Source organism: Rhodotorula graminis (genome assembly GCF_001329695.1).
Source record: "Rhodotorula graminis WP1 unplaced genomic scaffold RHOBAscaffold_1, whole genome shotgun sequence".
Lineage (NCBI taxonomy): Eukaryota > Fungi > Basidiomycota > Microbotryomycetes > Sporidiobolales > Sporidiobolaceae > Rhodotorula > Rhodotorula graminis.
This window is the reverse complement of record NW_017264928.1, coordinates 1,327,032-1,353,553: the sequence shown is the minus strand read 5'-3', so window position 1 is coordinate 1,353,553 and position 26,522 is coordinate 1,327,032. Positions and strand designations below refer to the sequence as shown.

At 67.5% G+C, this 26,522-nt stretch overlaps 10 protein-coding genes across 10 annotated transcripts; 3 read left to right on the top strand and 7 right to left on the bottom strand.

Moving 5' to 3' along the window:
- Positions 1 to 143: 143 nt before the first annotated feature.
- Positions 144 to 1,092, top strand: RHOBADRAFT_11010 (uncharacterized protein; the record flags this gene model as incomplete). The annotated part of the gene is made up of 4 exons (XM_018412023.1): positions 144 to 222; positions 284 to 560; positions 645 to 858; positions 943 to 1,092. Coding segments are annotated over 4 exons (720 nt in total), but the record flags the coding sequence as incomplete, so codon positions are not given.
- A 151-nt stretch (positions 1,093 to 1,243) lies between these two features.
- RHOBADRAFT_49154 (uncharacterized protein) lies at positions 1,244 to 1,920 on the bottom strand (the record flags this gene model as incomplete). The annotated part of the gene is made up of 4 exons (XM_018415226.1): positions 1,244 to 1,407; positions 1,487 to 1,555; positions 1,663 to 1,733; positions 1,808 to 1,920. 4 exons carry the CDS (start codon positions 1,918 to 1,920, stop codon positions 1,334 to 1,336), a joined length of 327 nt encoding a protein of 108 aa, XP_018274399.1. The 3' UTR covers positions 1,244 to 1,333.
- Positions 1,921 to 2,399: 479 nt separating this feature from the next.
- On the top strand, positions 2,400 to 4,118 carry RHOBADRAFT_40895 (uncharacterized protein; the record flags this gene model as incomplete). Its single annotated transcript, XM_018413787.1, has 6 exons — positions 2,400 to 2,417; positions 2,582 to 2,671; positions 2,869 to 2,975; positions 3,061 to 3,281; positions 3,739 to 3,871; positions 4,031 to 4,118. The coding sequence occupies 6 exons, from the start codon at positions 2,400 to 2,402 to the stop codon at positions 4,116 to 4,118; spliced, it is 657 nt and encodes a 218-aa protein (XP_018274398.1).
- Positions 4,119 to 4,365: 247 nt separating this feature from the next.
- On the bottom strand, positions 4,366 to 8,607 carry RHOBADRAFT_50824 (uncharacterized protein; the record flags this gene model as incomplete). Its single annotated transcript, XM_018415516.1, has 4 exons — positions 4,366 to 4,833; positions 4,943 to 6,250; positions 6,339 to 8,167; positions 8,247 to 8,607. The coding sequence occupies 4 exons, from the start codon at positions 8,605 to 8,607 to the stop codon at positions 4,366 to 4,368; spliced, it is 3,966 nt and encodes a 1,321-aa protein (XP_018274397.1).
- Positions 8,608 to 9,089: 482 nt separating this feature from the next.
- Positions 9,090 to 10,363, bottom strand: RHOBADRAFT_50823 (uncharacterized protein; the record flags this gene model as incomplete). Its single annotated transcript, XM_018415515.1, has 8 exons — positions 9,090 to 9,223; positions 9,292 to 9,306; positions 9,370 to 9,422; positions 9,484 to 9,564; positions 9,631 to 9,710; positions 9,779 to 9,875; positions 9,943 to 10,063; positions 10,126 to 10,363. 8 exons carry the CDS (start codon positions 10,361 to 10,363, stop codon positions 9,090 to 9,092), a joined length of 819 nt encoding a protein of 272 aa, XP_018274396.1.
- Positions 10,364 to 10,596: 233 nt separating this feature from the next.
- RHOBADRAFT_50822 (uncharacterized protein) lies at positions 10,597 to 12,259 on the bottom strand (the record flags this gene model as incomplete). Its single annotated transcript, XM_018415514.1, has 7 exons — positions 10,597 to 10,739; positions 10,825 to 11,192; positions 11,263 to 11,402; positions 11,474 to 11,520; positions 11,595 to 11,841; positions 11,958 to 12,155; positions 12,216 to 12,259. The coding sequence occupies 6 exons, from the start codon at positions 12,254 to 12,256 to the stop codon at positions 10,861 to 10,863; spliced, it is 1,005 nt and encodes a 334-aa protein (XP_018274395.1). The 3' UTR covers positions 10,597 to 10,739; positions 10,825 to 10,860.
- Positions 12,260 to 12,816: 557 nt separating this feature from the next.
- On the bottom strand, positions 12,817 to 16,815 carry RHOBADRAFT_50821 (uncharacterized protein; the record flags this gene model as incomplete). The annotated part of the gene is made up of 9 exons (XM_018415513.1): positions 12,817 to 13,020; positions 13,089 to 14,453; positions 14,529 to 14,963; positions 15,049 to 15,391; positions 15,457 to 15,837; positions 15,914 to 15,986; positions 16,049 to 16,180; positions 16,244 to 16,354; positions 16,434 to 16,815. The coding sequence occupies 9 exons, from the start codon at positions 16,813 to 16,815 to the stop codon at positions 12,817 to 12,819; spliced, it is 3,426 nt and encodes a 1,141-aa protein (XP_018274394.1).
- A 954-nt stretch (positions 16,816 to 17,769) lies between these two features.
- On the top strand, positions 17,770 to 19,453 carry RHOBADRAFT_40890 (uncharacterized protein; the record flags this gene model as incomplete). The annotated part of the gene is made up of 4 exons (XM_018413786.1): positions 17,770 to 18,098; positions 18,198 to 19,072; positions 19,160 to 19,287; positions 19,388 to 19,453. The coding sequence occupies 4 exons, from the start codon at positions 17,770 to 17,772 to the stop codon at positions 19,451 to 19,453; spliced, it is 1,398 nt and encodes a 465-aa protein (XP_018274393.1).
- A 1,070-nt stretch (positions 19,454 to 20,523) lies between these two features.
- RHOBADRAFT_64376 (uncharacterized protein) lies at positions 20,524 to 21,516 on the bottom strand. Its single transcript, XM_018418476.1, has 5 exons — positions 21,452 to 21,516; positions 21,278 to 21,362; positions 21,121 to 21,214; positions 20,793 to 21,055; positions 20,524 to 20,713 (listed from the first exon to the last, which is right to left on the bottom strand). Exons 1-5 carry the CDS (start codon positions 21,478 to 21,480, stop codon positions 20,552 to 20,554), a joined length of 633 nt encoding a protein of 210 aa, XP_018274392.1. The 5' UTR covers positions 21,481 to 21,516; the 3' UTR covers positions 20,524 to 20,551.
- A 711-nt stretch (positions 21,517 to 22,227) lies between these two features.
- On the bottom strand, positions 22,228 to 26,478 carry RHOBADRAFT_50819 (uncharacterized protein; the record flags this gene model as incomplete). The annotated part of the gene is made up of 9 exons (XM_018415512.1): positions 22,228 to 22,437; positions 22,530 to 22,806; positions 22,887 to 23,010; positions 23,136 to 23,465; positions 23,527 to 23,714; positions 23,789 to 25,746; positions 25,815 to 25,912; positions 25,984 to 26,147; positions 26,303 to 26,478. The coding sequence occupies 9 exons, from the start codon at positions 26,476 to 26,478 to the stop codon at positions 22,261 to 22,263; spliced, it is 3,492 nt and encodes a 1,163-aa protein (XP_018274391.1). The 3' UTR covers positions 22,228 to 22,260.
- Between the last annotated feature and the right edge of the window lie 44 nt (positions 26,479 to 26,522).

Below are 26,522 nucleotides of genomic sequence, written 5' to 3'. Positions count from 1 at the left end.
CCTACCCGATCCACCAGGGCCGCGGCGCCAAACCGGGCACCGACCGCTTCTCCCAGGCCGTGCAGCACACTCAGTCAGTTGCGCGGCCTCGTCCTCGTCCCTGTCCCACACCCTCGCCTGACCCCCATTCAACCCGCACACGCAGGCAGCCCATCGTCACCGGTACCTCGGTCCTCGGGCTCAAGTACAAGGGCGGCGTCATGCTCGCCGCCGACAACCTCGGTGCGCCCCCCTCGTTCTCCTCTGTCGACCCGGACCTGACTCTCTCGCCCACCCGCCACAGCCTCGTACGGCTCGCTCGCACGCTTCAAGGACATCCGCCGCATCCACCAGATTTCGGACTCGACCATCGTCGGCGCGTCGGGCGACATGGCCGACTTCCAGCAGGTCAAGCGCATGCTCGAGGGCCTCATGACCGACGAGGCCATCCTCGAGGACGGCCACGAGCTGTCGACCTCGCAGATCTACGAGTACTTGAGCAACGTCATGTACGCCCGAAGGAGCAAGTTTGACCCGTACTGGAACGCGCTCCTCGTCGCCGGCCTCGACAAGGGCGAGCCGTACGTCCCTCGTTCCTCCCTCGCCCCCTCCCTTTCTCTCTCTCTCTCCCACCCACCTGCTTACCCGAACCCCAACGCCCACAGCTTCCTCGCCCACGTCGACCTCCTCGGCGTCACGTACACGTCGCCCTCGATCGCGACCGGGTTCGGCATGCACCTCGCGCAGCCGCTCCTGCGCGCTGCGCTCGACAAGCGCGGCGTCGACGGCGAGAAGACGCTCGAGGAGGACGAGGCGCGCAAGATCCTCGAGAACGCCATGCGTGTCCTGTTCTACCGCGACGCGAGGAGCCTGAACAAGGTGCGCCCCGACTGCTCTCCACGTGTCGGTTCGAGTCTCTCCAGAGGCCGGGAACTGACTCGAACTGCTCGGTGTCTCACCCAGTTCCAAATCGCGACCGTGACGGCCGAGGGGGTCAAGATTGGCGAGCCGCAGGCGGCACCGACCGAGTGGGGGTTCGCCGAGGGCCTGCGAGGATGTGCGTCCCGCTCTCGCATCTCTGTTTTTGATCGATGCCGCGCATCGCGATCCTGACATGGTCTTGCGTGTCTGTTGGCGCAGACGGCAACTCGGACGAGCACTACTAGACGGCGCCGGCTGCTCGAGAGCGCGCTTTCTTCGTGCAGGTCTCTCTCGCTCACTGTAAATCACGACGTTCCTCTCGCGCACGTTCGCCCGAGAGACGCGAGAGGAAAGAGTGCGTAGGAGTACAACAAGCACACGAGCGGCCACGGCGAGAGGGGAGGAAAGCTACGAAAGGAGATTTCCCTTCCGGCTACTCGACGGTCTTTTCGACAAACGCGCGCACCATGGCCTCGACCTCGGCACGAGCGTCGGCGGGAATCATGCCTGTGTGCGTCGGCGGCATCGTGTCGGTGAAGGTGCGCGAGCAGAGGGAGGAGGGAGAGAAGAGGACGAGGGGACGCACCGAGCGCCTGCGGCTCGAGTTCGGCGACGAGGGCCTGCAGGCTCGGCGGGTCTTGGACACGGGCTCTCTCTGCAGGCGTGGGCAAGCTTGTGAGTCTGGCCAAGCCGTTCACGCAGCACGGACGACGCAGGCCGCCTCGACCGCGCGTGCAGGACAGAGGGAAAGGGCCGACGCACCACGAGCGGCATCGCGTACCGAGTCCTCCCAGCCTGCGTCGTCGAGCTTGGCCCTGAGCACGTCCATGATGCTGTTGACGGCGTGCAGGCAGGTAAGCTGGGGCGTTGTGGGACGAGGAGGGAGGGGGAAAGGTCGGGGACGGACCGCGAGTACTCGCCGCTCTCGACGAGGCGAGCGCGGAGGAGGTCGTGGAGGTCTTGCGGCGGATGCTGCTGCTGAGGTGCCGCGGCAGGAGGCGGCGGAGGAGCGGGAGCCATGCTGGCTGGACGCGTTGAGGTCGAGTGGTGGGGAGCCGGGGCGACGAGACGGGGGCTGGCGCCGAGTGCAGACGTGTGCTGTACAGCTGCTGTGGTGCTCTGGAGTGCGCTGCACAAGGCTGGCGAGCTGCGTGAGGGCCGGGAGGGACGTCGACGAGCCAGGCGAGACGAGGGAACCGAGGCGACCCTCACAACAATCTCTAGCCGCTCAGCGAGGCCAGGGATGGCGTATCTGCACTACCTGGCACCTCTACACCGCGCCAGGCCGAGCGAGATCCCGCCACAGCGCGACCTCGACTCGCTCTCCTCGTCGTCCCCGCCCCAATCCCTCCCGCCCTCGCACACGCCCGCTACAGCCAAGCTGGGCACGCGGTGCTCGCCTGCATCGAGTGGCAACATCTCTGCACCTGCTGCGTCCATGCTGAACGGCTCCCGAAGGCCTCGTTCTCTTTGCCGGTGTGCCTCTTCTCGAGGCACTGATGAGAGCTTTGAGCCGCGTCCGCTGCTTCTGGGCTAGCCTTTGCTCGCCCCAGCACTTCAGCATACGGTCTGTACACAGCGGGCCTTCTCCAAGCTGCCCAGGTGAGCCCCTCCCTGTCCTCCTCCTTCGCCTCTCCTCCTCTTCCCTTGCGCGCGCACTGACCATCTTGATCCCCCACAGTTCATCCTCGGTGGCTCGCCGGTCATCGGCTGCATGGTGGTACAAGACAGGAGATTGCTGCTCGGTGGCGGCAAGGGCCGGCAGGGTCAGGTGCGTCCTCGCTCGCTTGTCCTCCTCCACCTGCGCTACTCTCCTTCACCCTGTTCTGCTCCTGACGCACTCTCTCTTCTCGTACAGAATGTCAATCATGTACCTCTTCATCTATCTGCCTGAGCTTCACCGCCTCTTTTATCGGCGCCCTTCCTCTCGAACTTGGCAACTCGTCCCACCTGGCGTCGTCGCACCAGCTCGTCAGGCGCACAACGGTCATCGCCGACGGCACGTCGCTCCAGTCGGGCACCCTCTTTGACTCGGTCGACTGGCAGGCGAGCGGCGTCCTCCTCGAGGGCTGCGAGTGCGTCCCTCTTTCCCTCCCTGTCTCTCTCTTTCTCCGTCTGTCATGTCGCACGGTCCTGACGATGTCCCGAACCTCGCGACAGCATCTTCACGGCCATCTCAGACTGCCACACGCTCGCGCTCGCTCCTTCGGGTCAGCTCGCCCGTCGGTCCGATCCTGGCTTCGACGAGCGCAACCGCTCGCTCGTCGCTCGCGCCGCACCTCGCCAGCGCATCGAGTTTCTGTCGCGCCCTAATTCGCGCGCTGGCGAGACCTGGACCTACTCGTGGTCGTTCCCTTCTCGCTCCCGGTATCAGTACTTCTGTGCGTCCACCATTTCGCCGTCCTCGACCGCCTTCTCAAGTCGGCTCACTCATTTTCTCTCCCCTCACGCACCAACAGGACCACTTCTTCCATCTCGTGCAGCTCTTCAGCCGAACGACGAACGGCTTCCTGTTCGCGCTCGACGCACTCGACCTCGGCGACGGAGCCGGGCCCGTCGTGCGCATCGTCGACAGCGACCAGGCGAGGTGCGCGACGGCGAGGGGCGACTGCCCGAGCTTGCCGCTCTCGCGCTTTGTCGGGAGGACGACAAGGCACGTCATGAGGGTCAGGTGAGGCAACCAGGGCTTCTTCGACTGTGCGTCGGCCAGTGGCTCTCCCCCTCTCACTTTCTCTCTCCCTTCCCGGCCCTCCTCCATGCGCATACCCCTCTCCTCAATCTCGCCGATGTCGCTCTCACTGGAGCATCTACTGACCCACTCGTGCCTCTCTCCCGCAGATTCGATCCGTGACCTGCGCAGCAACGCCCGCCTCCTCACCTACTCGCGCTCGAGCACCAACCTGCCCGACAACGGCTACCTCAAGACGGGCCTTTATCGCGCCATCATCGAGGGTGCGACGAGTGCGACGGCGTACGTCGGAGATTCCGCGTTCGCGAGAGAATGAGTCGAGCACGGCAGGGGCCTGAGCGCTCGCGGCGGCGTTTCCTCCCTATGGCTGTCTCCCTGTCGCCCTCGCCCTCCTCCGTCCTCCTCGTCCGTCTGTCTGTATACTCTCTCGCCCTTTTGCAGTAGCTCGGCGTGTTCTCTAGCAATGCAGGCGTCGCCCTTTGGCTCGACCTCGTCCCGTCACCTGCTCTCGACCTCGGGCCTCGGTTAGAGAGTCTTTCGCTCTCGAGCTCGCTCACGATGATGCGCAGAGAGGAGAACAACGTGCTCGAATGACAGACTGATAATGGGAGAGAGAGAGGGAAAGATGCTGGGCGTGAGAGGAATGCTGAGAATGCTAAGCGTGAGAACGTCAAGATGCGTGAACCCTCCTCCTCCTCCTCCCTCGAGACGGCCGACTCGAATCGATGCCGGCGCCGACCACCCCCTGACCCTCGCTGCGCTCTCGCTCGAGGCAACTAGAGCCCGAGCACGGCGAGCGGCGTCTCGCCGCCACCGTGATGCATGGCCCACAGCGCCTCCTCGTCCTCGACCTTGCCCGCCAAGCTCCATGGCCGCATCTTGAGGTTGCGCAGGCCCTGCAGCAGCCTCCAGTGCGTCTCCTGGACGGTGCGGTCGTTGTCCATGAGGCCCTCGGCGCGCATGCCCCTCGGGAGCCGCAGCCGGGCCCGGTTCGCGACGCGCCCGACGAGCTGCACGTCGTCGAGGAAGGCGGCGAGCGCCGCGACGCGCGCGTCGTACATCGCGCCCGTCTCGGCGTCGGGCGGGTCGGCCGACAGGGCGAGCGCCGACGGCGCAAAGAGGAGGTACGACAGGTGCGAGTTGACGAGCGGCTGGAACGCCTTGCGCGACACTTGCGCCGGGTTGGCGAGCTTGGGGCCGCTCGGGTGCGACAGGAGGCGGACGGCGTCGAGGAGGACGAGCGGCTGCGGGAGGCGAAAAAGAGGGGGCGAGGGGTAAGGAAGGGTCCAAGCGTCAGGTCAGGGAACTGATGCTGCGACACTCCGAGACGGAGAGAGAAAGGCCGGGACGCACGTCAAACTTGAGGGCGTCAAACGGCAAAGGAGGAGCGCCGGGCTCGGACAGTTTGCCGGCGAGGCTCGCGCTCCACGTCGCCGCCTGGTCCTTGGGGAACGGCGGGAAGGCGTAGCCGATGATGTCGCGCTCGCTGTCGGCCAGGTTGGCGCCCTCGTCGTCTTGCTGCCGCAGGAACTGCTCGTGCTGGTCGACGCGCAGGTAGAAGTGGGGCGTGCGGCGCACGAACCGCTCGCTCAGGAAGTCGCTCGCCGCGTTCGAGTAGGTCGAGTTGCCCGTGAGGTAGCCCGCCATGGCGAGCAGCATCGACGCCGTCGCCGCCTTCTGCGCGTGCAGGTCGCGCATCGCCTGCGGGTCCTTGAGCGCGTGTGCGACGTCGCGCAGCGTCGGCTGGATGAGCGCCTCGTACCGGTCGACCTTCTCGAGCGCGTCGCGGCGGTGCAGGCGGTACTTCTGGCGCAGGCGGTCGACGTCGAACATGTCCCAGTTCCACAGGCGGTCGACGTGGAAGCCGCAGTGGAACGGGTTCTCCTCGCCGAAGCAGCCGTGCTCGCCTCGGGCGACGAGCTCGTCGAGGTGCTCGAGGAAGGCGACGATGCCGCGGATGCGGTTCGTGTTGCGCAGCGTCGCCGCCTCGGTGCTGTGCTCCTCCTGCATCTTGTACCCGGCGAACAGGCGGTAGACCCACCCGGCCTTGACGTACGCGAGGTCGCCGCGTTCCGGGTTGGGCTCGCCCCACGGGTCGACCTCGCCGTGCGGCGCGTGGATGACCGAGTCGCGGGTCGCGGCGCCCTCGACGCCCGGGATCGAGCCCCACGTCTTGGGCGTGATGTGGGCGCGGTCCGTCACCTCCCACGGGAGCGTGCGGCGGTCGAGCCCGCGCGAGTACGGGATGGCGCCGAGGCGCCACAGGAGCTCGAGCTTGCTGCGGCGCCCGTAGCGCATCGCCTCCTGGAACGACTCGGTCGAGTCGTACCGGAAGCCGACCTGCGGCTCCTCGGGCGTGATGGGCGCCGCCGCCGGGCGGTGGTGGACCTCGGCGTCGGCGATGGCGGACGCCGACTCCTCGACGCCGAGCGGCACGAGTGCGACCGTGTTGTTCTTGCGCACGTCCTCGTTGTCGAGGAGGCGGGCCATGGGGATGATGACGTAGCGAGACGCCGCCGGACCCTCGCCGGCGATGGACAGGGTGCGGACGATCGAGTACATGGCGGCGGGCGTGAAGAACGAGTTGCCGTCGAGCGGGAGGATCCACCGCGCGTTCGGGAGCGAGCGACCGTGCTGGAGCGCAAAGTTGCGGCCGCCGTTCTGTTGACGAGGACGAGGACCGTCAGGAGGCCGCACGGTGGGAGGGCGAGGGAGGGAGAGAGAGGAAAGAGAGAGAGAGTCGACGCACGTTGTTCATCGCGTACAGGTTCTTCTCGTGGTAGACAAAGTCGAGCGCCCGCAGGCGACCGAGCGTCTCGGCCTTGCGGCGACGGAGCTGGAGCGCCTCGCGCGCACGGGCCTCGTCGCCGTCGGCCTCCTCGAGGAGCGCTGCGAGCTCCTCCGGGTCGGCGCGGTACAGCTTCTGCGGGAGCCCGCTCGTGTCGCCCGAGCCGTCGCCGAGGCCCCACCCTCGCGCCATGTCGACGCCGCCGTCCCACCGGAACTCGCGGCGCTGGTACTCGCTCCAATCGAACGGGACGACGAGGATGCGCGAGTCCGGGACCGAGTACAGGTGCAGGAGGCCGATGATGGCGCTCACCATCTCGGGGTCGGCGATGCGGTTGAGGACGAAGTACTTGTCAACGCGCAGGCCGCCCATCTGCGTGTGCGCCTCCTTGGCCTTGTTGCCCGAGCCGTACAGGTGCGAGTGGTGGAGCCCGTGCGGGCCGAGAGGCGGCAGGACCGAAAAGTCGGACTCGTGCTGGAGGAGGAAGCGCAGGTTGCGCAGCGTCTGGCCGGGCGAGTGTCGGGGAGGGAGGTCGTTGCCGAGGATGCGGTACAGGACGAGCGTGTCGCGCTCGGGGCGGTCGTTGTGCTCGATCGGTGGCGGGAGCGCTTCGTGGTCGATGAACTCGACGTGCGGGCGAGCGACAAAGACGTTGCGGCGCTTGACGTCCTTGTCGGTGGCGGCCGCCGGCGCCGCCGTCGAGCGCTCCTGCGCACGCCCGTTCTGGCGCATCTCGCCCGACCGGGCGCGAGCGACGGCCGCCGTGTTGTCCGACCCGCCGCCGCCGAACAGGCGCTGCGCCGCACGGACCGGCGCCGCGACCCAGCTGCCGGACGAAGCCGACGCCTTCTTGCCGTCGCGGTTGGTGACGGCCGGGTGGATGAACTGACGGCCCGTCTCGGGTCGACGAAGGAGCCGACCGCCGACCGGGACCCGTCCGACCGCCGCCCTCGTTCGGCGACCGACCGGCGGCGGCGACGAGGTGGACCGACGGCCGAGCGCGAGGTAGAGGATGCCGACGACGACGAGCGCAAAGAGCGCGAGCGTGCGCTTGCGCCAGCCGTTGCTCGCGCCCGTCTGCGGCTTGCGCTGCGCGGCCCTCGACGCCGACTTGGGGTCGCTGGGCCTCGCCGCCCAGCTGAACATGCGCGAGTGCTTGAACTTGTCGGTGCGCTTCTTGACCTCGGCCTGCTGGATCTCCTTCTCCTTCTCGCGCGCCGCCGAGGCGAAACTGGTGCGGCGGATGGGCCCGCCCGCGCTCGTGCCGAAGGAAGGGCTGAGGGACGGCGCGGACAGGGTTGGCGAAGGCGGGGGCTTGACCGACGTCGGGAGGTCCGTGTTGAGCGAGTTGGACGAGGTGCGGCGGACGAGGCCCGTCGCGAGGCGGCCGAGCGGGTCGGTGAAGGAGGAAAGTCGAGGCGAGGACGGCGCGCGCTCCATCGAGGTCGAGGCGGTGCCGAACGTCGGGCTCGCCGCGAGATACGGGCTCGGAAAGCCGCCGAGGGTAGGCGAGTTGACCGGGCTCGTCGAAAAGTACGGCTGGGCGGGCGAGTTGAGCGGCGAGGTCGAGAACGAGTTGCCGAGGAGGGGCGACGGGAGCCTGCCGTCGCCCGTGTCGATGCCGATGGCGAGGCCGTGCGGCTCCTCGGTGGCCGACGTGAGGATGAGGGACGGGCGACGCTTGGCCGTCGAGTCGGCGCCTGGGTGCAGGTCCTCGCCGAGGAGGATCGACGACCCGCTCGACGCTTGCCGCTGCATCGGGGCCGCGAGTGGAGCGCCGCCGACGTGGACTGCTGCGGGCGTCGAGCCTGTCAGCTACTGCGCACGCCTCGTTTAGGAGGGCAGGGGAACAGAGAGCAAGGGACGTACAGAGGTCGAAGCCGCCGCGAGGCCGTGCGCTGTTCGGGGCGGTCGTGGGCGGTGTCGGGTACGCTCCTGCGCTGCCGGAGCGCTTGAGCGACGGGGCGGGCGCGAACTCGCTGCTGACGAGCGGCGGCGAGGGCGGGAGCGTCGAGAAGTAGTTGGGGGCGCCGGCGACAGGCGAGAGCGGTGCGCCGAGGTGCGGGTTGGGCGAGTAGGAGGCTGGCGAGTGGGGCGAGGTGGAGCCGCTCGGGCTGGTGATGTCGAGGCGAGGCGAGGTGTTGGCGAGAGGGAGCGCTGGCGGGCGGTGCGACGACGCGCGGCGCAGGCGCGCACCCTGGGCCGGCCCAGTGTGCACGGGCAGGCTCATGGTTGCTGCGAGTCGGACACGCTGCGGCCTGCAGGACCAGCGGGTGAGCCACTGCCGCTAGGTCGGTCGCGAGGGCGGGGGAGGACGAGAGGCGCGGGGCGCACCGAAAGTTGTACAGGCAAGGGCGCGAGGCGTGGGCGAGGCTACAGCGGTGCTGAGCAGGAGCGTCTTAGAGGTACACAGGCAGTAGCAGGTGCCGTGGCGGCGGCGAGGGGTGGACAGAGAGCAAGGTCTCTTCGCTCGACGAGGAGCTCCTCGCGCGTCGAGCCGCGTCTCTGAGTTCTCTCTCGCTCGCAAGGCTGACTCTCGCAGGCAAAACGGAGGCTGCACGCTCTTGTATACACCGTCAGTATCGTACAGATAAGGGGCGCGGACGTCGCCCTTTTGCCCGCTCGTCCTCCTCCACGCTCTCGGACCCCTCCCCCTCGCTCGACGACGGCGGCGACCGTCCACCGCGTCTCCTCGACGCCCGCATTCCGCGCTCAGTCGTCTGCGCTTCTGCTCTGGCCGACCATGAACGAGCTGCCCTCGCGCCGCCGTGCTGGACGACCTGCGCTTCGCCCGCCGGCGGCGCCGAACACGAGTCGGGCGACGTGCGACGTCGACGACGGTGACGCTCTTCGAGTGGTGGACGATGGCTCGTGGTCCCCGGCTCGAGGAGGAAGCCTTCCTCGAGCTGCACACCGTAAGCGGGTCCTCCTGCAGGCGAGCTCGAGGTTAGGAAGGTCGCCCTCGGCGAGACAGGAGACGAGGGCCACGCACGAGTGTAACGGTAGACCGGGAAGCCCAGGGCGATGTGGACAAAGAAGACGAGCCTGCGAGGTGCAGACAGTCAGTAGCGAACGAGGGGCGAAAAGTGGCAAAAGAGCGACGCACCCGACGGCGAGCAGGATCAACCACGCGCGGTTGTAGCGCTCCTCGCAATTGTCCTTCGTTGTCGACGGGATATTCTGCAGGCTGTAGGGGCGAGGTGAGCGCGTGCGACGGCGAGAGGACGGGCCCGAGCGAGCGGTCTCGACGCACCAGAACGACACGAACGACGACTCTTGCTCGAGCACGACGAAGAGGATGATGCCGGCGAGGACGTAGAGCATGGCTATGAGCTGCAGGGAGAGCAACAGACGAGTGAGTGCGCGACGAGAGACGGCGAAAGGGCGGCACGACGACGCACAAACGCGAGCAGGGCAGCCGTGCGCAGCCATCGCGGGTTGTGCGGCGGCATGCCCTCGGCCGGCTTCTTCTGGAAAAGGATGAGCAGTGCGGCGGACCTGTAGGCGGTCGTAGGTGAGCAACCTGGGCGCCTGAGGAAGGCTCGTTCGAGAGAAGCGGAGGCACCAGCTCGGGACGACGGCGAGGCAGCCGATGAAGAGCGTCATGAACAGCACAGCCGTGCTGCTCGTCGCCATATCGTTGAGGCGTGGCGGGCCCGTCACGTAGAGCGATATGAGGAGCGCGGCTGCGAGTGCGACGGGTCAGAGGCGAGTCGGGCGGCGCAGCGACCAGTGGAAGGGGACGCACAGCCGACCGCGAGAGCCCCTGCGCCGAGGAACTGCAGCATGACGTTGACCCTGCGCAACGGGTCGATCGGGTCCTCAGGCGGGACAGCGGACGGGTCGAGGTCGAGAGCGTCGTCGTCGCCATGGTCGTCGTCGGTGGAGGAGGACGACGAGACGGCGGGGAGGTAGCGCGCCTTGCGCAGGGACCGAGACGAGGCGACAAGTGCACCCTCTCGCCGTCGTCGAGACGAGGAAGGCATGTCGAGGTGAGGAGAAGCTGGAGGAGCGAAGGCCGGCAACGCGTGAGGAGCGCACCGCCGAACGGACGTTCCGCGGCGACGACGGACCCGCGGACGCACCGGAAGAACGTACGCGGGCAATCGAACTCTCTCGCAGCTCGCCGTGGCGCCGAGAGAGGTCGTTCGAGGGCGCAGCCTCGCGAGGGTCTGTGCGGAGCGGGATCCTGCGCACGGCATGCTCGGTCTCTCGAGGTACTGCAGAAAGGTAAACATTGCGAATGGTTTGCGAGGGAGTACGCTGAGCAAAAGAGCGAGGGAGGGAGGGAGGGCGAAAGGCGAAGAGGGAACAACAAGGGAACGACGACGAGGAGCGAGGCGGAAAGAGAACCCGAAAGACCTGCCAGGGTGGAACGCGCCGGTCAGTATCAGGGAACTCAGAAGGAAAGAAGGGGAGGAGGTGAGAGAGAGAGAGCGAGGCGCACCACAGACAGAAGCGCACACCGCGAGGACCGCCTCCCTCAGTCGTCGTCCTCGTCGAGCAGGTCGATGACCGTCCTGCCCTTCTCGTCCTCGCTCGTCTTGCCGATGCGCTCGCCCTCGACCTCGGGCTTGACGTCCTCCTTCTCGCGCTTAACGCCGCCCGCCCCTCCTCCTCCTCTCAGCTGCCCGACCTCGGCCTCGAGGCGGGCGACCTTGGCGCGCAGGTCGTCGTCGCCGTCGCTGTCCGAGATCGAGATGGCCGTCGCCTTGCGCATCTTGTCCCTGACGACGGGCGAGCCGGAGCCGGACGCCGAGGTCGAGGCGGACGTGGCGCGAGCGTTGGCGGGAGGAGGCGAGGGTTCGACGACGGCTGCGAGGGGGACGAGACGAGTCGGCACGTCCGTCGTCGGGACACGGCTGGAGAGAGAGAGGGGACGCACGCTTGACGATGTCCTCGAGCTCGAGCAGAGCGCGCGACCGGTACTTGAACTCGAGCGTCCAGAACGGCGAGCCGAGCCGGTCGATCCAGTCGACCGAGTCGGCCTGGCCAGAGGAGACGCTCGTCTTGGCTGCGCCGTACCTGCACCAGAATGTGAACGTCAGTTCTGCGACAAGATTGGTCGAAGAGAGGGTGAGGGGGCTGGGACGCACGCCGTCGAGTGCGACATGGTCGCCTTCTTCGACTTCTCGTCGACGACCTGCAAGACGCACGGGAGGGACAAAGTCAGTCAGGCTCGGTGATAGAGAGTGTCGGAGAGGTAGGCCGACGCACCGGCTGCTCGAAGCTGTCGTACTGCTCGTGGTTCGGCACCTTGCCGAGGATGCGCGTGCGGTAGACCTCGAGCTGGATCGTGCCGAGGTTCTTGACGACCGACTCGGTCTGGCACGCCTCGTCGGCGTCGTCCGTGAGCGCAATGTGCGCAAACTGGAAAGGGCGGATCGTCGTGCTCGAGATGCGCGCGCCGATGAACTTGTGCGGGAGGGTGCCGCGCGCCCTCGTCAGCGAGAGGCCTTCGACGCTGCGGGCACAGGACGCAGTTCAGTCTAGTTGTCGCTGCCGTGAGTCGGCCGAGGCGCATGCTCGACCTCTGGTGACCGGAACTCGGAACGACGAGGAGGAGAGAGTAGGACGCACCGCGAGCCGTCGATGACGGCGTACACGGCGAGATCGGTCCCGCCGGCCAAGCGGGGCCCAAAGTTCACGACAAACTCCTTGCCGTCGCGCGCCTCGATGTAGCACGTGCTCTTGCGGTCCTTGTGCTCGACGCGGTAGATCTCGACTGGCTGGTCGTCGACGCTGACCCACCCGTTCCACGCGCTCGTCGGGTCGTAGCTGCACAGGTGAGCACAAATATCAGTACCACTTAGTAGTAGAGGATCAGGAGGGACGCACAGCCTGGTCGTGGGCGCGGCGGCAGGTTCAAAGGGAGCCATGGCTGCTGGGCGGCGAGGGGTCAGCTGGCGGTATCGTAGGGACCCAGAACATGCTCCTGAACCACCCAAGTTCCGGCCCTGCTCCTTCCCGACCTTCCTGGGCCGCCATCGGGGGAGAGAAGCCGTCCTCCAACCTCATCTCGCACACCTTCGAGACGACTCGTCTGGAGAAACGGGCGACGCGTACCGGTTGTAGCACGGGCTTGTCGGGGCAGAGAGAGGTCTCCTGAGTTGGCAGGGCCGAGCAGCTGGGGCTTTGACGAGCTGGTCGACGAGGCGGGCAGAGCTGAGCGAGACGACGACGCGACGAGGTGCCGGCTTTGGCTCGCCGAGTCTGGTTCTCGCCGAGCTCGTAGCGGTCTGTGCCTGTACTTTCCTCGCAGCTGTGCAACTTTGCACTCTGACCCGAGAGGCGCTTGAGCGAGAGAGACCCGCCTTTCTGGCTCGAGACGACGGCTCGAGCGCGACTCGCGAGACGACGAGGAGGCACCGCAGCAGCGCCAAAAAAGGTGTTCAGAGGATAGAGAGAGGGTCTATAAAGCTCGGGGGGTCTCCAGCGACTACGCCCGCGTCGGCGCTGCCCCCTCGCCGAACCCGAACTGGGTCAGGCGCACGTCCTCCCCTCCTTGAGGCGGCGAGCCGTGCGCGACAGCCTCGCGGTCACGCTGCTCGTACAGGCCGACGATGCCCGCAACGCGCTGCGTGAGCTGCGACGTGCCCGACGCGTAGCGCGCCGAGGGGAAGCGCGAGTCGTGCGGGTCGTACTGCGGGCGAACGAGCAGGTCGGCAACTGCGAGAGAGACATAGGAACGAGAGGACGAGGGGGACGCACAGGAGCGTCTGCATCAGGCTTGGGCGAGTCGGGGAGCGAGGCGTGCCGCGGCGGGCTCGCGAACTGGGCGGCGGGCGCGAGTCGAGCACTGGTGGACAGCGTGCGGGTTTGCGGCTGCGGTTGCGCATGCTGCACCGTGTCGACGCTCGTCACACTCGGTCTGCGGCCCTCGGCGACGTCGTCGAGCCCGTCTGGGAACGACCTCGACCCACGAAAGAGGACCTCGCCGACCTCGGCGCCGTCGACGTCGGCCTCGGTCTCGGTCCCGCCGACGCTCGCGTCCGTGTCGTCAAGGCCGTCGTACGGGTTGCCCGAGGCCGTCGACTGGATCGACTGGCGGTAGCCGTTGTCGAACGGCGACGAAGTGGCGCCGGCTGACGGCGACAGGTAGGGCGAGGCGTCGTCGCCGGCCGTCGCGAGCGGCGACGAACCGGACGGGCGAGCGGCGACAGGGGCGAGGGCGAGTGGAGCTCCGGGTAGCGGGACCGAGTACGAGTGGCCGTGCTCGAGCTGCGGCGCGGCCGGCTGCGGCGCTGCTGGAGGTGCAGGAGGTGCGAGCGCAGGAACGGGCGAGGCAGAAGAGGCGGCGCCGATCGCCCCGGCGCCACCGTATGTCGGGTAAGGCGCGCTCGACGCGAGAACTGGCGCAGCTGCTGGCGGCGACCGGTCGCTCGGCGCCGCTGTGCCGTTGGGCCCGCGCCAGAGGCGGTTCATGCCCTCGGCGACCTTCTTGGTGTTCATGCGCTTGAGGAACCCGCCCTTCTCCTTCTTGTCCGGCTTGCTGTACCCGACTGGTGCGGCGGCGAACGGGCTCGCGCTGCCCGTCGGCGCTGGCGCCTGCTGCGGGGCCACTCGAGCGCCGTACGGGCTCGCGCTCGCGCTCGGCGAGCCGAGTCGCGGACCGAGTCGCGCGCCGAGATCGTCGTGCTCGCCGCTGTGCGGTACAGGAGACGCACGGGTCGACTGGTGCGGCTGCTCGACCGACGCGCCGTCGCGGCCGAAGATGGTCGACGAGTGCCCGTCTGCGGCTCGAGCGGTCGAGACGACCGAAGGCGCGTACGACGTCGACGGGGCATAGCGAGACGTCGCGCCGGTCGCCCGCGGCGCGAGGTGCACGTCCGACAGCGACATGAGCTTCGTCTCGACGTCGTTCTTCGGGTCGAAGATGGCCTCGTCGATGGGGCGCAGGGTCGGTTCTCGCCGCGACTGCGAGGACGAGAGAGGCGCAGCGAGGAAGTGGGACGAGGACGAGACGGGTTTGGCGTCAGGGGTAGGCGACGAGGTCGAGGAAGGGTCCTTGACGAACGAGCCGCGCCGGCGGACGGCGCGCATGAACGAGATGCGCCGGCTCTCCTTGAGCTTGACCTGCACGAGCTCACCCGACTGTCAGTGTGTCGCTCTTTCTGGAAGGAGACAGACCGCGAGGACAGCCGGGCGCACCTTGGGGTCGGCGAGAAGGGCGTCCCGATACTCGCGCGGCACAAACTCCTCGACGAGCACCCACCTCTCCTCGATCCTCGGGTCCCCTCCTGCTCCTGCACCCGCCCTCACCGGCACCGTACCGTCCCGAGGCCGCGCCTTCCACTGGACGAGCGCCCAGCTGCTCTCCTTGAGCTCGTCCTTGGCCCACCCGCCGCCGACGAGCACGTCGGCCCACGCCTCGAAAAAGCCCGCGTCGACCGTGATGCGGCCCTCTTCTCGAGGCGTCGTGTCGTACGGGAAGGCCGGCAGGGCCTGCTCGGCTTGACGCAGGCGTTGGTCGAGGACCTTGGCCGACGAGGGCCACGTCGCGAGCTGGTGCTTGAGCGTGTGGTGGAAGACGAGGTGGCCCGGCGCGAACATCTCGTGCTGGAAGCCCGCCGACTCGAAGGTGCTCTGCGAGCGAGAACGAGAGAGGGTGAGTGAGCTGGGGTCCCCGAAAGAGAGAAGGTGAGGGGCAGGGAGAACAGTCGAGACGCACCCAGTCCATCGTGTCCCGCTTGCGCTTGAACGCCTCGCGCTCGCCCTCGGTCAAGTCGAACTCGAGCTTCTTCTCGTCGACGTCCGAGAAGCCGATCTCGCCGAACTTGGCCCAGTCCTTCTCGACGGCCGTCTTATGCCGCTGCAGCTCGCCCTCGTCGTCGTCGTCGACCAGGCCGTGCGCCGCCGACGAGCGAATGTTGAGGAGGTGGCGGTACGACGGCGTGTAGACGGGTCGGTCGGGGGACGAGGCCGAGGTGGATGCGGTCGACGAGGTCGAGGCGGACAGCGACGCGCCCGGCGAGAAGAAGAGCTGCCAGTCGTTCGAGTGCGGGACGTCCCAGCTGCAGAGATGACCGAGTCAATATCGGGGTCGGGCAGGGAGGAGAGAGAGAGGGAGGCGACGCACCTCGCGCCCTGCTTGATGAGGTTGACCGTGTGGAATCTCGTCACGCGCTTGACCCGCGTCACCTCCTCGATCCTCGCGCCCGCCGGGACCTTTGGCGGCGCGCCCGAGTACGACACGTTGAGCATGTCCGGGTAGCCGGCGACGTAGCGCTCGAGGAAGGTCGGGAGCTGGCCCTGGGCCTGCTGGTCGCGGATGAAGGCGAGGAGGATGTGCTCGAGGGCGTCGGTCGCGCGCTGCCACTCGCGGTACGTCTCGTCAAAGCTGCGGTCGTCGGCGAGGCCGAACACGTAGGGCGAGAAGAGCGAGGCGAGTTTCCTCGGGGGCATGCCGTTGGCGGCGCTGTGCGCGGCGATGCTCGAGAAGAGCGACAGGAGGTTGGTGCTGTCGGTGTGAGAGTGTCGGTCGGAGCTGTGGAAGGAGTACTCGCGACGAGAGAGGCAGAGAAAGTGGGACGCACAGGAGCCGACCGTTGGACGGGGGCAGGGACGAGATGAGGTGCCGCGTGCACGACGTCGGCGAATAGTTGCTGGCTGGACACAGTCGCACAGTCAGGGCTCTGATACAGGAGGAGAGAGAGGAGGAGGGTGCGCACCTCGTTCTGCGGATCGGAACGCCTCGTACGCGGCCGCCGACAGGAACCCTCGCCGACCGCGCTCGTTGACGAGTCGGGCCAAGGCCCACTTCATGAAGGCGCCGACCGAGAGCGGGTGCGCCAAGCCAAGATCTGCGTGTCATGAGAGTCAGTCTCGACCCTGGGACAGACGTGGGCACGGGAAGGAGGACGCACCTCGAGCCCAGTCGACCGAGTCGTCGAGGTACGAGCGGATGAGGGAGCAGACGCCGTCGAGCGAGATGTCGAGGGCCATGCTCGACATGATGAGGGGCGTGTCGAGTCCTCCTGCAGGCGGGAGACAAAGATGTGAGCGAGCTGCACGAGCGGAAAGAGGCCTCGTCCCCCACATGCGGGATGCACTCACGGCGGCGGATCTCGTCGGCGCACGCGGCGACGACCTTGTCGACCTTGACGATGGAGAGCTCGAGCGTGGTGGCGATGGGCGTGTAGCCGTACAAGAGCTGCATCTCGGCGGGCTGGGCCGTGTCGAGGTCGTCGCCGACGCCGTAGCCGTCGCCGAATCGCGGGCTGGCGCCTCCTCCTGCGGCGGCGGCGGCGAACGCGGGCTGGGTGACGGGCCGACCAAAGTCGTCGATGTGGAGGGACGGCTCGTAGGGCGAGGGAGGCGGCGAGGCGAGGTGTGGGCCAGCCGCATCAAGGGCGGCGGAGGAGGAGGGGGACGACGACGAGGGATCGGGGCTGAAGCTGAGCTTGCGGGCGGTGCCCTTCTTCTTGAACAGGCTCATGGCGCGTCGGGTGCGGTGCTCGAGGTCTGGCGTTGGCGAGGCGGGCCGGGAGGGGTGAGCGGGGAGGCGGAGGCGATGAGGACAAGGGAGAGAGGGGAAGGGCGACGAGGCGAGCACGAGGGCGGTGAGCGTGGTGCTGGTGGTGGTGCTGCACGGCACAGAGCGTGCCCTGGCTCCACGGTGCGACGAGGCGAGGTCGGTGTTGCTCGACCGTCGCCATCGTCGTCGTCGTCGCGTCGTCCTCCCACCTTCGGCTCGGCTCTTCACCTCCCCCGCTCTCGGCTCCGTCCCGTGCACTTGACCGTGCCCGCTCGCACGACAGCTCTCGCAGGGCCACGGCTGGTCCTGCCTGCTCGCCGCCCTCCCCCAGGTCGACCACGCTCGCCCGTGATCCTCGTCCTCAACACGGTCGGCACCTCGATGCCGCCGTACGCCGGTCGGTCCAGATGGCGACAGCGATCGAAAGCTCTCGTCACAAAACTCGAAGTACTCGAGCTGGATCGCAGTACCGCCGTCACATCGCCCGCTCCCGCCCGCCCGCCATTTCCCCCTCGTCTCGTCGACCTCCCACGGCAGCTGCGACCCAGCTTCGCGTCGTGTGACACTCGTCGGCGTCCCTGAGCGACGCGAGCGTGACGTGGCTCTGCTCGGCGCGTCCGAGAACGAGGTGGCGGGACGGTCACCGCTCGTGCGCGCTTTCACGAGCGAGCCGTCGACGCGTACGCGGGACGGGCGCACTCCCGTGTGGCGGGAGCCTGCAGCGACGCGTCCACCGTCACATTTGCCCACTACGAGGCTGCGCGCTGCTCTATAAAAGCTTGCTCCGCCGTCCGCCCTCTCTCTTTCTCTCTCTCTTCACGCCTCCCTCCTCCTCCCTCCCTCCTTCGCGGACCCTACGCTCTCTCTCTTCCTCACACACACACACTCTTCGCTCGCACCCACCAGTCGACCGAGATGGTCTCTCGCCGCCTCCCCATCGACCTCTCCGGCGAGCCGTACCCGAGGCGCCGCGAGCGCCGCCTCGCCATCCGCCTCGCTCGCAAGGCCCACAAGCTCGCCAAGGCCGAGCGCCTCCTCGACGCGCGCATCAAGAAGGCGCTCGTCAAGGCCGGCAAGAAGGAGCTCGCCAAGAAGGTCGCCCTCGCCCGTCGCGAGTCGGCCGCCGCCTCGCCCTCGCCGACGCCGCTCGTCCGCAAGCGCACGGCCGCCGACGACGACGACGACGACAACCGCATCGCCAACATCGCCAACGACGTCGCGTCGACGTTCAAGAAGCGCCAGACGTGCGTCCTCTTTTCACGCGCTTCCTCATCCTCCTTCTGCGCTCCCGAAATCGCCCCGAAACTGACCCAAACCCCACCTCCCCTCGTCCACCCCTGCAGCATCTCGATGCGCAAGATGGCCCTCAACCTCGACGAGCGCGCGAGCATGATCAGCTCGAACGTGCTCGCCGCACTCGCCTCGACCGCCGCGACCGACGACAAGGCCGTCGTCCTCGGCCAGCGCAAGGTTGTCCGGCTGCGCAAGAGCCTCGCCGCCGCTACGACCAGCAGAACGGTCACCCACACCGGCGTCAGCGTCAACGGCGTGCTCGAGAAGGTCCTCACGGCCATCATGAACGCCGCGGTCGAGACGGCCCTCACGGCGACCCTCCTCGCCCTCCCCGACCGCGCCGGCCCGACGCCCGTCCTCGGCAACAAGTTCGTCGTCTCGTGGTGGACCGACAGCGCCAAGACGACGATCGCGGGCCTCGAGGACGCGAGCGAGCGCTCGTCGGCGTCGCCCAAGGTCGTCGACCAGGACCGCGACACGCCCAAGCCGCGCGTCAAGTCGTTGTTCGCGGGCAAGGCGTTCGCCGCGACCTCGTCGGACACCATCTACGGCTCGTCGACGCCGTTTGCCGCCGCCGCCGCCGTCGGGCCCGCGTTCTCGACGCAGCGCAGCCTCACGGTCGAGCCGACCTCGTTCGCGGCCTACTTCGAGGCCTCGGGCCTCGTCAAGCTCAGCCCGACGTCGCCGTCGACCTTCCTCACGCTCGCCCCGCGCGAGATCGTCGCCGCCGTCGAGGACGCCCAGCCGGCCGAGGTCGCCCCGCCGCTCGAGCCCGTCGTCGTCCCGGTCACGCCGCCGCACGCCGAGGACGACAAGTACTTCGACCTCTTCTCGTGCTCGAAGCTGTACAAGCTCGTCGACGGTGCCTGGGTCTACCAGGGCAAGGGCGACTGCCAGCTCAACGAGGCCATGGTCGCGAGGCTCGGTGCGTCCTCCCTTCCTCCTCTTCCTCCTTCTTCGCCCGCCCCTTGTCCTCGACGCCACACTGACAGAAACTCTTGATTGCCTGCAGTCGTCCGCTCCGGCGACTACCCCCGCATCATCAACAACGTCGCGCTGTCCAAGCTCTCGCTCCGGGGCCGCGACTGGGCCCGCTTCACGGCCTTCGAGGGCTCGGCGCCGGTGAGCTACCTCATGCACGTACGTCCACCTCTCTCTCTCTCTCTCTCTCTCTCTCTCTCTCTCTCTCTCTCTCTCGCTCTGCGCCTCGCCCGCCGACTGACCCCCGTACCTCTCACAGGTCACCGACTGCCTCTCGTCGCTCAAGCTCGTCAACATGGTCGAGGACAAGTCCGACGAGCTCTAGAGCGTCGTCTTCTACCTCGCCACGTCGAAAAGGAGCTCTCGACCATCAGTATGTGCGTCGCGCTGTCCCTCTCCCCCTTGTCCTCCTCCCTTTTGCGCTTCGCGTCGTACTGACTCTCTCTTCCTTCTCCCTCACAGATACCCGTCGACCTTTAGCAGCCTCTTTATCTTTTACATAGTGGTGCGTCGCCTCTCTCTCTCTCTCTCCCTCTCGCGGCGCTCGTCGTCCTCGCGCTCGGTCCTCGAGCACTCGATCTGACCCTTCCCGGTCTCCTCTTCCTCCACACAGCTCTCTTCCCTCTCCTTCACCCTTTACCTGTCTTCCTACGCGCCATCGTGCTCCCCTCCTCGCAGAACTGGACTCGCCAACGTCGATCGACAGCGACAGAGCTCGCCCGCCGCCGAGCCGAGCGGTTCTGCGCTACCGCACCTCGACTCGTCGCGCACACGATCACCGATGACCATTCCGGCCGTGTGCGGCGGTCTGCCCACTGAGGGAGACCGGCAGAGTCGAGGTGACCGTGAACCTGATGCCTCTCCGGGGCACCTCGCTCGTCGTCCACCAAGTCCGACGACGAGGTGCCTAAAACCGGCCCGCCTGCGCACGCAGCGGGTAGAAAAGAGCCAGGTGGTACCGGTCGTGCAGGATTCTCTCGTCGGGCGGCTGGGCGTTCCTCTTTCGTTCGTCTGTCGGCCGCGTCGAGGCCCTTTCTCGCCCTCTTCTTTCACTCCCTCCTCTCTTATACTCTTGTCCTCTCTACGTGTTGTTGTCCGTGACATCAATCTAGTCGTTCCTCGTCCTGTTCCCCCTCTCCTCTTGTCGTGCCATGTCTAGACGTGCATTTACCGGTTCGCGAGCAACCTTCTCAAGTCGTGGAAAGCTCTCTTCGCCTCGCTCTCGCCTCGTGCACCTCGCGCCGACCTCTCAGACGCCTCCGAATGTTTCTTTCCGCACGGTGTGTACGCCTCGGTATCGAGAGAGGGCTGCACCGAGAGAAGGTTGCGCCTAACAGCTCACAGGCTCTCGAGCTTTCTGAGCCTCGAGCACGCGCCAGCATCGTTCCGAGAGCGAGAGAGAGGAGCGGCGTGTCATTCCAAGTCACTCCTCCATCGCCTCGTCCTCGCTCGCGTCCTCCCACTCTGCGTCGCCCTCGGCTGCTCCTGCGCTCGCGACGACGCCCGCCGCATCGAGCTTGCCGAGAAGCTCCTTGACGTGCGCCATCTGGTCGGCGTCGGTGCCGCTCGGGTCGCGCTCTTCCAGCTGTAAAGGAGAGGGAGAGTGTCAGACGCGAAAGCGCCCGAGAGAGAGGAGGAAGAGGAGGAGAAAACGCAGGACGAACCGTCAGGTAGTTCTGCAGGCACAGCTTGGCCTCGCCCCAGCACTCGGCCTGGCTCTCCTCGTCCTCGCCGACAGCCGCCTTGTCCCCTCGCGACTCGCCGAGCAGCCACCAGGCCCACCCGCTCAAGTACCACACCTCGGGGTTCTCGTCGTCCTCGCCCTCGAGCTGGTGCAGGACCTCGAGAGCGCTGACGTGCACGCCGAGCTCGAGGAACAGCTTGGCGCAGGTGAGACGAGAGGCGGCGGGAGGGAATGTGGGCGATTCTGCGGGCGCGAAAGAGGTCAGGTGGGGGAAGAGGCGGGAGGAGGCGGGGGACAGCGCGACGCACCAGGCTCCAAGTTCCTCCACAGCTCCCAGCCCTGCGTCAGAGCTGTCTTGGCGTCCTCCTCGCGCTGCTGACTAAGGCGCACCGACGCCAGCGTCTGCAGAAAAGGAAGGCTGTGAGCATGCCTCCTCGAGGAGGAGCGAAACGGCGGCGGGCGCACCTGATACACCTCGGGATCGGTCGGGTCCATCTCGGCGGCCTGCGCCAAGAACGTCTCGCAACTCTGCTCTGCCTCGGGCTCGAAGCTGTGGTCGCCGTGAGTAGAAGCAGTCAGTGAGAGGCCGTGCAGGGCACGACGAAGAGACAGGCAGGGAGAGGAAGAGGCTCGACGCACCAGAGGTCCGTCAGGTACAGCTCCGTCATACCGACGAGGGCCCGACTTGCGCTCCTCCTGATCTCGCCCTCGTCCTCGGCGTCGTCGACCGTGCCCGCCCCACCGTCGCCGCCCAGCTTGGCCTGCTCGAGCGCCGCGAGCTTGGCCTGGAAGATGGCGAGCGCGCTGCCGAAGTAGGTGAGCGACTCTTGAGGAGACTGGGCGAGCTGGGCGAGGTACAGGTGCGGTGCGGGGGAAGGATCGGGGAGGGAAGAGGCGAGCTGGATGCTGAGGTTGAAGTGCTGCAGTTGGGCGAGGCGGTCAGGACATGCGCTCGAGGTGAGAGAGGATGAAGAGGATCCTGGGACGCACCTCGCGAGCCTCGTCGACCTCTCCCAGCTCCAGCTCGATGGTGCCGAGGATCTCGAGGGCGTCGCGGAGCATGCGCGGGTCGGTCTCGCTCGGCCGCTCCTGGGCCTCGCGAGTGGCGAGCTCGATGGCGCTGAGGCAGTGCTGCTTGGCCGACTCGTACTGGAGCGAGGCGATGAGCTCTGAGCTCTGAACGAGCAGGTCCTCGACCGTGACGCTGGCCGGTGGTTGCGCCGACGTCGAGGGGGCGGGCGTGGTGGCGTGCAGCTCAGCCTTGGAGGCCTTCTTGCTGCGCTGCTTGGTGCGGCCCATGGTGCAGAGCGGGGCAGTGGGTGCAGCGATGGAGGAGGAGCAGGGAGCTGATGAGCCGAAGTCTCGTCCGTGCTCTCTCTCTCGAGGTGGGGGAATTATCGAGAGCGGCGTAGGGTGCGATACGAGGCTCATGTGCTTGTCAACGACGTCTAAACAGATCTACAGAAGGTGGAAAAGATGCGCAAAGAGGAGGGAGGACAACAAGGGTTCGAGCGCGCGAGGGCACCGACGACGTCGACGCGGCACGGTAGACGGCGAGACGAGAGGGGCCGCAGAGGCGACAAGTCTATGATATGTACGGGTTGGACACGTCGGGGTCGCCGAACAGCTGTGGCAGAGGCAGGGGGAAGGAGGTCAGGAGGAGTCGGGGCGAGGGCGACGACGATGAGGAGGGAGGGGGAGAGAGATGCCGACTCACGTCGCCGAGGTGCTTCTCGAGCTCCTCGAGCTCGCTGCTGACTGAGCCGAGGCTGACGAGGTAGAACCAGTAGCGCAAGAAGCCGGGCCGCTTGAGCTCCTCCTCGCCGCGAGGAAGCTTGCTCATTCTCCGGCTCAGGACGAGCGCGTCGCGCTCGAACGAGGCCCACGTAGGCTTGGACGACGGGACGTCGCGGGCGAGCTGCGTTTTGGCGAGTAACGAGGTCGCGCCGAGGTAGAAGAGGGTGCGAGCGAGGCGCTGCGAGTGGAGGCGGTACCTGCGCACGGACGACGCGGGTCAGGGCGGGCTCGGCTGCGGCTCTCGGCCTCCTGAAGAGAGAGAGCATGCGGGACGTACGGGAACAGCACGTTGGCGAAATCTCGGTGGACCGTCTCGTTGAAGCCGCGCAAGCCGACCGCCGTTCTCGCCTCGCGCAAACGGTCGAGGATGATTTGCTGGCTGCGGATGATGCGAAGGAGGACTGCAGGGGGTCCGAGAAGGATCGAGAGCGAGGGCGGGGAGGAAGGAAGGAGACCGAGAGGAGGAGAGGAGAGAATCAGGACCGGCTCGACGAGAAAGAGGAGGACGAGGGAGATGTGGACGCACGCTCGCCCTGGAAAGGAGCCCACCATTTAGGCTCGACCTTGGCAAACTCGAAGGTGGGCGCGAGCGCGAGGATCATGCTCTGGACCTTGCCCTCGCGCTTGATGAGGTCGCGCTGCACCTGGGCGAGAGCGTCTTGCGGCGGCACGGGCGCCTCGTCGGCCGGTGCGACGAGGTTGACGTAGGCCTGGAGGAGCGAGTTGTACGCCGACAGGGCGAACATGACCTCGGCGAGCTGGATGCGCAGGCGGTGACGGGCGGGCTGGCGAAAGATGAGGAGCTGGAACGCCGCCGAGATGCCCATCGAGATGGCGAGCGACGCGATCGTGTAGCCTGCGTGTAGAGGACGTTGTCAGGGATTGAGGAAAGGAGAGAGGAGGGAAGGGTGACGCACCGAAGCGCAGGCCCGGGCTGTCGAAGCGGCGCGTCTCGCCCGGGGTGTCGTTGTAGACAAACTCCTGGAGGCAGATGCCGCCAAAGCCGGTCACGTACAGGAGCGACTGCGTGTACTTGGCCGGGTACCGCAGGAACTTGTACGAAGAGAAGGCGAACCAGAGCGACCCAAGCGCGACGATGCCGAACCTGCGAGAGGGCAAATGTCAGGGTCTCGCTCGCTCGGGCACTCGCACGGGAAAGGGGACGAGAGTAGGACGTACGGGTTGTAGTCGTAGCCGCCGACGTTGCGGAAGATCTCGAGAACGACGAGCCCGACGAGGGCGCCTGCGCCCGTGCCCGAGATCTGGAGGAGCCAGGTCGACAGGGTGCCGCCGAGCGTCGGCGCGATGGCGACGATGACGGTGATGAGGGCCGACACCTGGCCGAACGGGAGAAAGACGTGCGTCTGGAGCGTCGGCGCGAGGGCGAACAAGGTGTAGATGGTCGCGCCCATGGCCACCTTGAGGGCGTACAGCGACCGCTGGCCCCAGAACCACCGCTCGGCCCGGACGAGGTAGGAAAGGCGCGACTTCTCCTCGGGCTTGTACTCCTTGCCGTGCAGGACGGCGAGCGCCTCCTGGAGCTTCATGCCGTCACGCGGGCGGAACAGCTGGCGGACCGAGTCGACGACCATCTGGACGATGAAGAAGCGCACGCGGCGGTGCGGCTGGCGCGCGACGACGATGTCGTGCAGCGTCGCGAGCTCCTCGGTGAGCTGCCCGAGGCCAAAGAGGAGCGAGTAGCTCTTCGTGAGGGCCTCGGAGCAGGGCACCTCGTCGGCCGCATCGTCGTCGTCGTCGTCGTTGTCGTCGTCGCCGGCACCGCCAGCGCCGACGTTGGACAGGGTGTCGCCGCGCGATCGCAGGCGGGCGAGCGGCGTCTGGGCGATGAGCGACGACGTCCACGCCTTGGGGAGGCGGTGCGCGTACTGCTCCTTGATGCTCGGCATGCCGCTCTCGATGCGCAGGACGTCGTCGACCTCGAGCGCGCCGTCCTTGATGAGCGACACGAGCGCCGTCTGCTGCGCTCGCGCGAACGCGTCCCACGCCTTGCGGAAGATGTCGACGACGCCGGCTCGAGCTGGTACGGCACCTTGGCGGTCGGCCGGCGCGGTCGCCTTTTCCGGGTCGGTCGTGCGCGCCGGGTTCTTCTCCGGGACCGCCTCCTCGCCGGGAAGGGGTTGCTCGGCCTCGGTGCGGGTCCTCGACGACGACGACTTGCGCGCTCGCGACAGGTGCGCCTCGAGCTCCTCGACGCTCGCTCCTGCCCACCCAGTCGGCGTCGCCGTGCCCGATGCCGGCGTCGACCTGGGCGTGCCCGGGCGCGACGCGCTCGCCGAGCGCGAGCTGCTGTTGCGCCCTCGCAGGCGGCGCTGCCGCTCCTCGGACTCCTGCACCTCGCGCTTGAGCCGTGCGGCGACCGTGAGGACCTTCTCCTGCGCGGCCGACGGCGTCGGCGTCGTGTGGAGCGCGTGCCCGAGGCGCTCGTCGGCGTCGGCGGCGGGCGTTGGGCCCTGGGGCTCGCCGACGCTGCCGCCTTGACGGTCAGACGGCGCCTCGGCCGAGTCCTGGTCGAGGGCCGGGTCGTGCTCGACAGGGACGCCCTTGGCGCCGACGAGCTCGTCGACGATCTCGGCGATGACGAGGTCGATGCCGTGGCGAAAGTCGGCAAAGGTGCGGGTCGTCTCGGCCTCGGCGAGGAGGTGGCGGCTGTTGACGCCCTCGGGGTCGAGTTGAGAGATGAGGTCCATGGCAGACGACGCCGTGATGAGCGCCTGCTGAAGCCCTTGGACGGCGCGGATCATTTGGGCGTAACCATGGAGGCTCCAGCTCGACAGGACGACCTCGTACGACGTCTCCTCGAGGCGAGCCGACAGGGCGAGGTAGTCGCTGCGCAGCTCCTTGACGAGGACCTGGCGCACGTCGAGCTCGTCGCGGTCGAGCTCGCGGGCGTACGTCTTGCAGGTCAGGTGGGCGAGGGTCGCGACGTGCTGGAGCGACGTGACCAGGAGGCGGCGCAGCTCCGACTCGGACGTCATGGGCCACACGAGGACGTTGACGCCGAGTGCAATGGCGATGCCCCACGCGTACGCCTCGAAGTTGGCGAGGAAGAAGCGGCGGTCGAAATAGCCCTGCTCGACCGTGCCGTAGATGCCGTTGAACGAGAAGAGAACGCCGTACTGTGGGCGAGCGAGTGCGTCAGTGCACGAGGTCCAGGTCCGGGCGAGGCGAGTCGAGAGAGGCTCACGAGGTAGAACGAGATGTACTTGGGCCCGCCGAAGCGGACGAGTGCCGCAAGATAGACCCAGATCGCAAAGACGAACCCTTGACCGGTCGGCGAGTCGGCTGCGACGAGCGAGAAGGGACGTCAGGTGCGGCCAAAGCGGGAAGAGGGTGTCGGGGAGAGAGGGACGCACCGAGCTCGCCGAGGATCGCGTACACGAGGCACCCGACGCCGAGACCGGCCGTACCGAGGAGCAAGGCCTGGAAGCATCGACCGGTGGTGCCGCCAGGATAGCCGCCGACGACGACGAGGAAGGCGCCGTTGAGCGTGACAGGGTACGGGTTGAGGCGGGCGAAGCTGCGGGCGGGCCGTGTGTGTCAGCCCTGGAACGCTCTGAGTCGAGGGGGATCGAGGTAGGGCGGACCTGTTTGAAGACGAGGCCGAGGTGCGCAAACCGAGGAGGCAAGGTGAGCGCGGCTCGAGGCGGGTAGGAGAGGGAGGGGAGGACGGACCTGGTCGAGAAGGCGAGGATGCAGAGGAGGCACAGTGCGATGGTGGCCTTGAGGGTGCCGACCAAGAGGAGGCGCTCGTGGGAGCGGGTGCGGATCCACTCTCGGGCGGAAGCGAGAGAGCGAGAGGGCCAGGCGGCGGCGAGGCCTCGTTCTGGCGGGCGAGCAGGCCTGACCATGAGCAGCCAGTGCCGTGGCCCGGTTGAGCGGGCTGATCGGTCGG

Coding starts and splice junctions, on each gene's coding strand:
- RHOBADRAFT_64376 (XM_018418476.1), bottom strand. CDS start 21,480: ATGACGGAGCTGTACCTGACGGACCTCTG. Junction 21,215..21,277: donor CCGATCCCGAGGTGTATCAG/GTGCGCCCGCCG, acceptor CCTTTTCTGCAG/ACGCTGGCGTCGGTGCGCCT. Junction 21,056..21,120: donor GTGGAGGAACTTGGAGCCTG/GTGCGTCGCGCT, acceptor TCGCGCCCGCAG/AATCGCCCACATTCCCTCCC.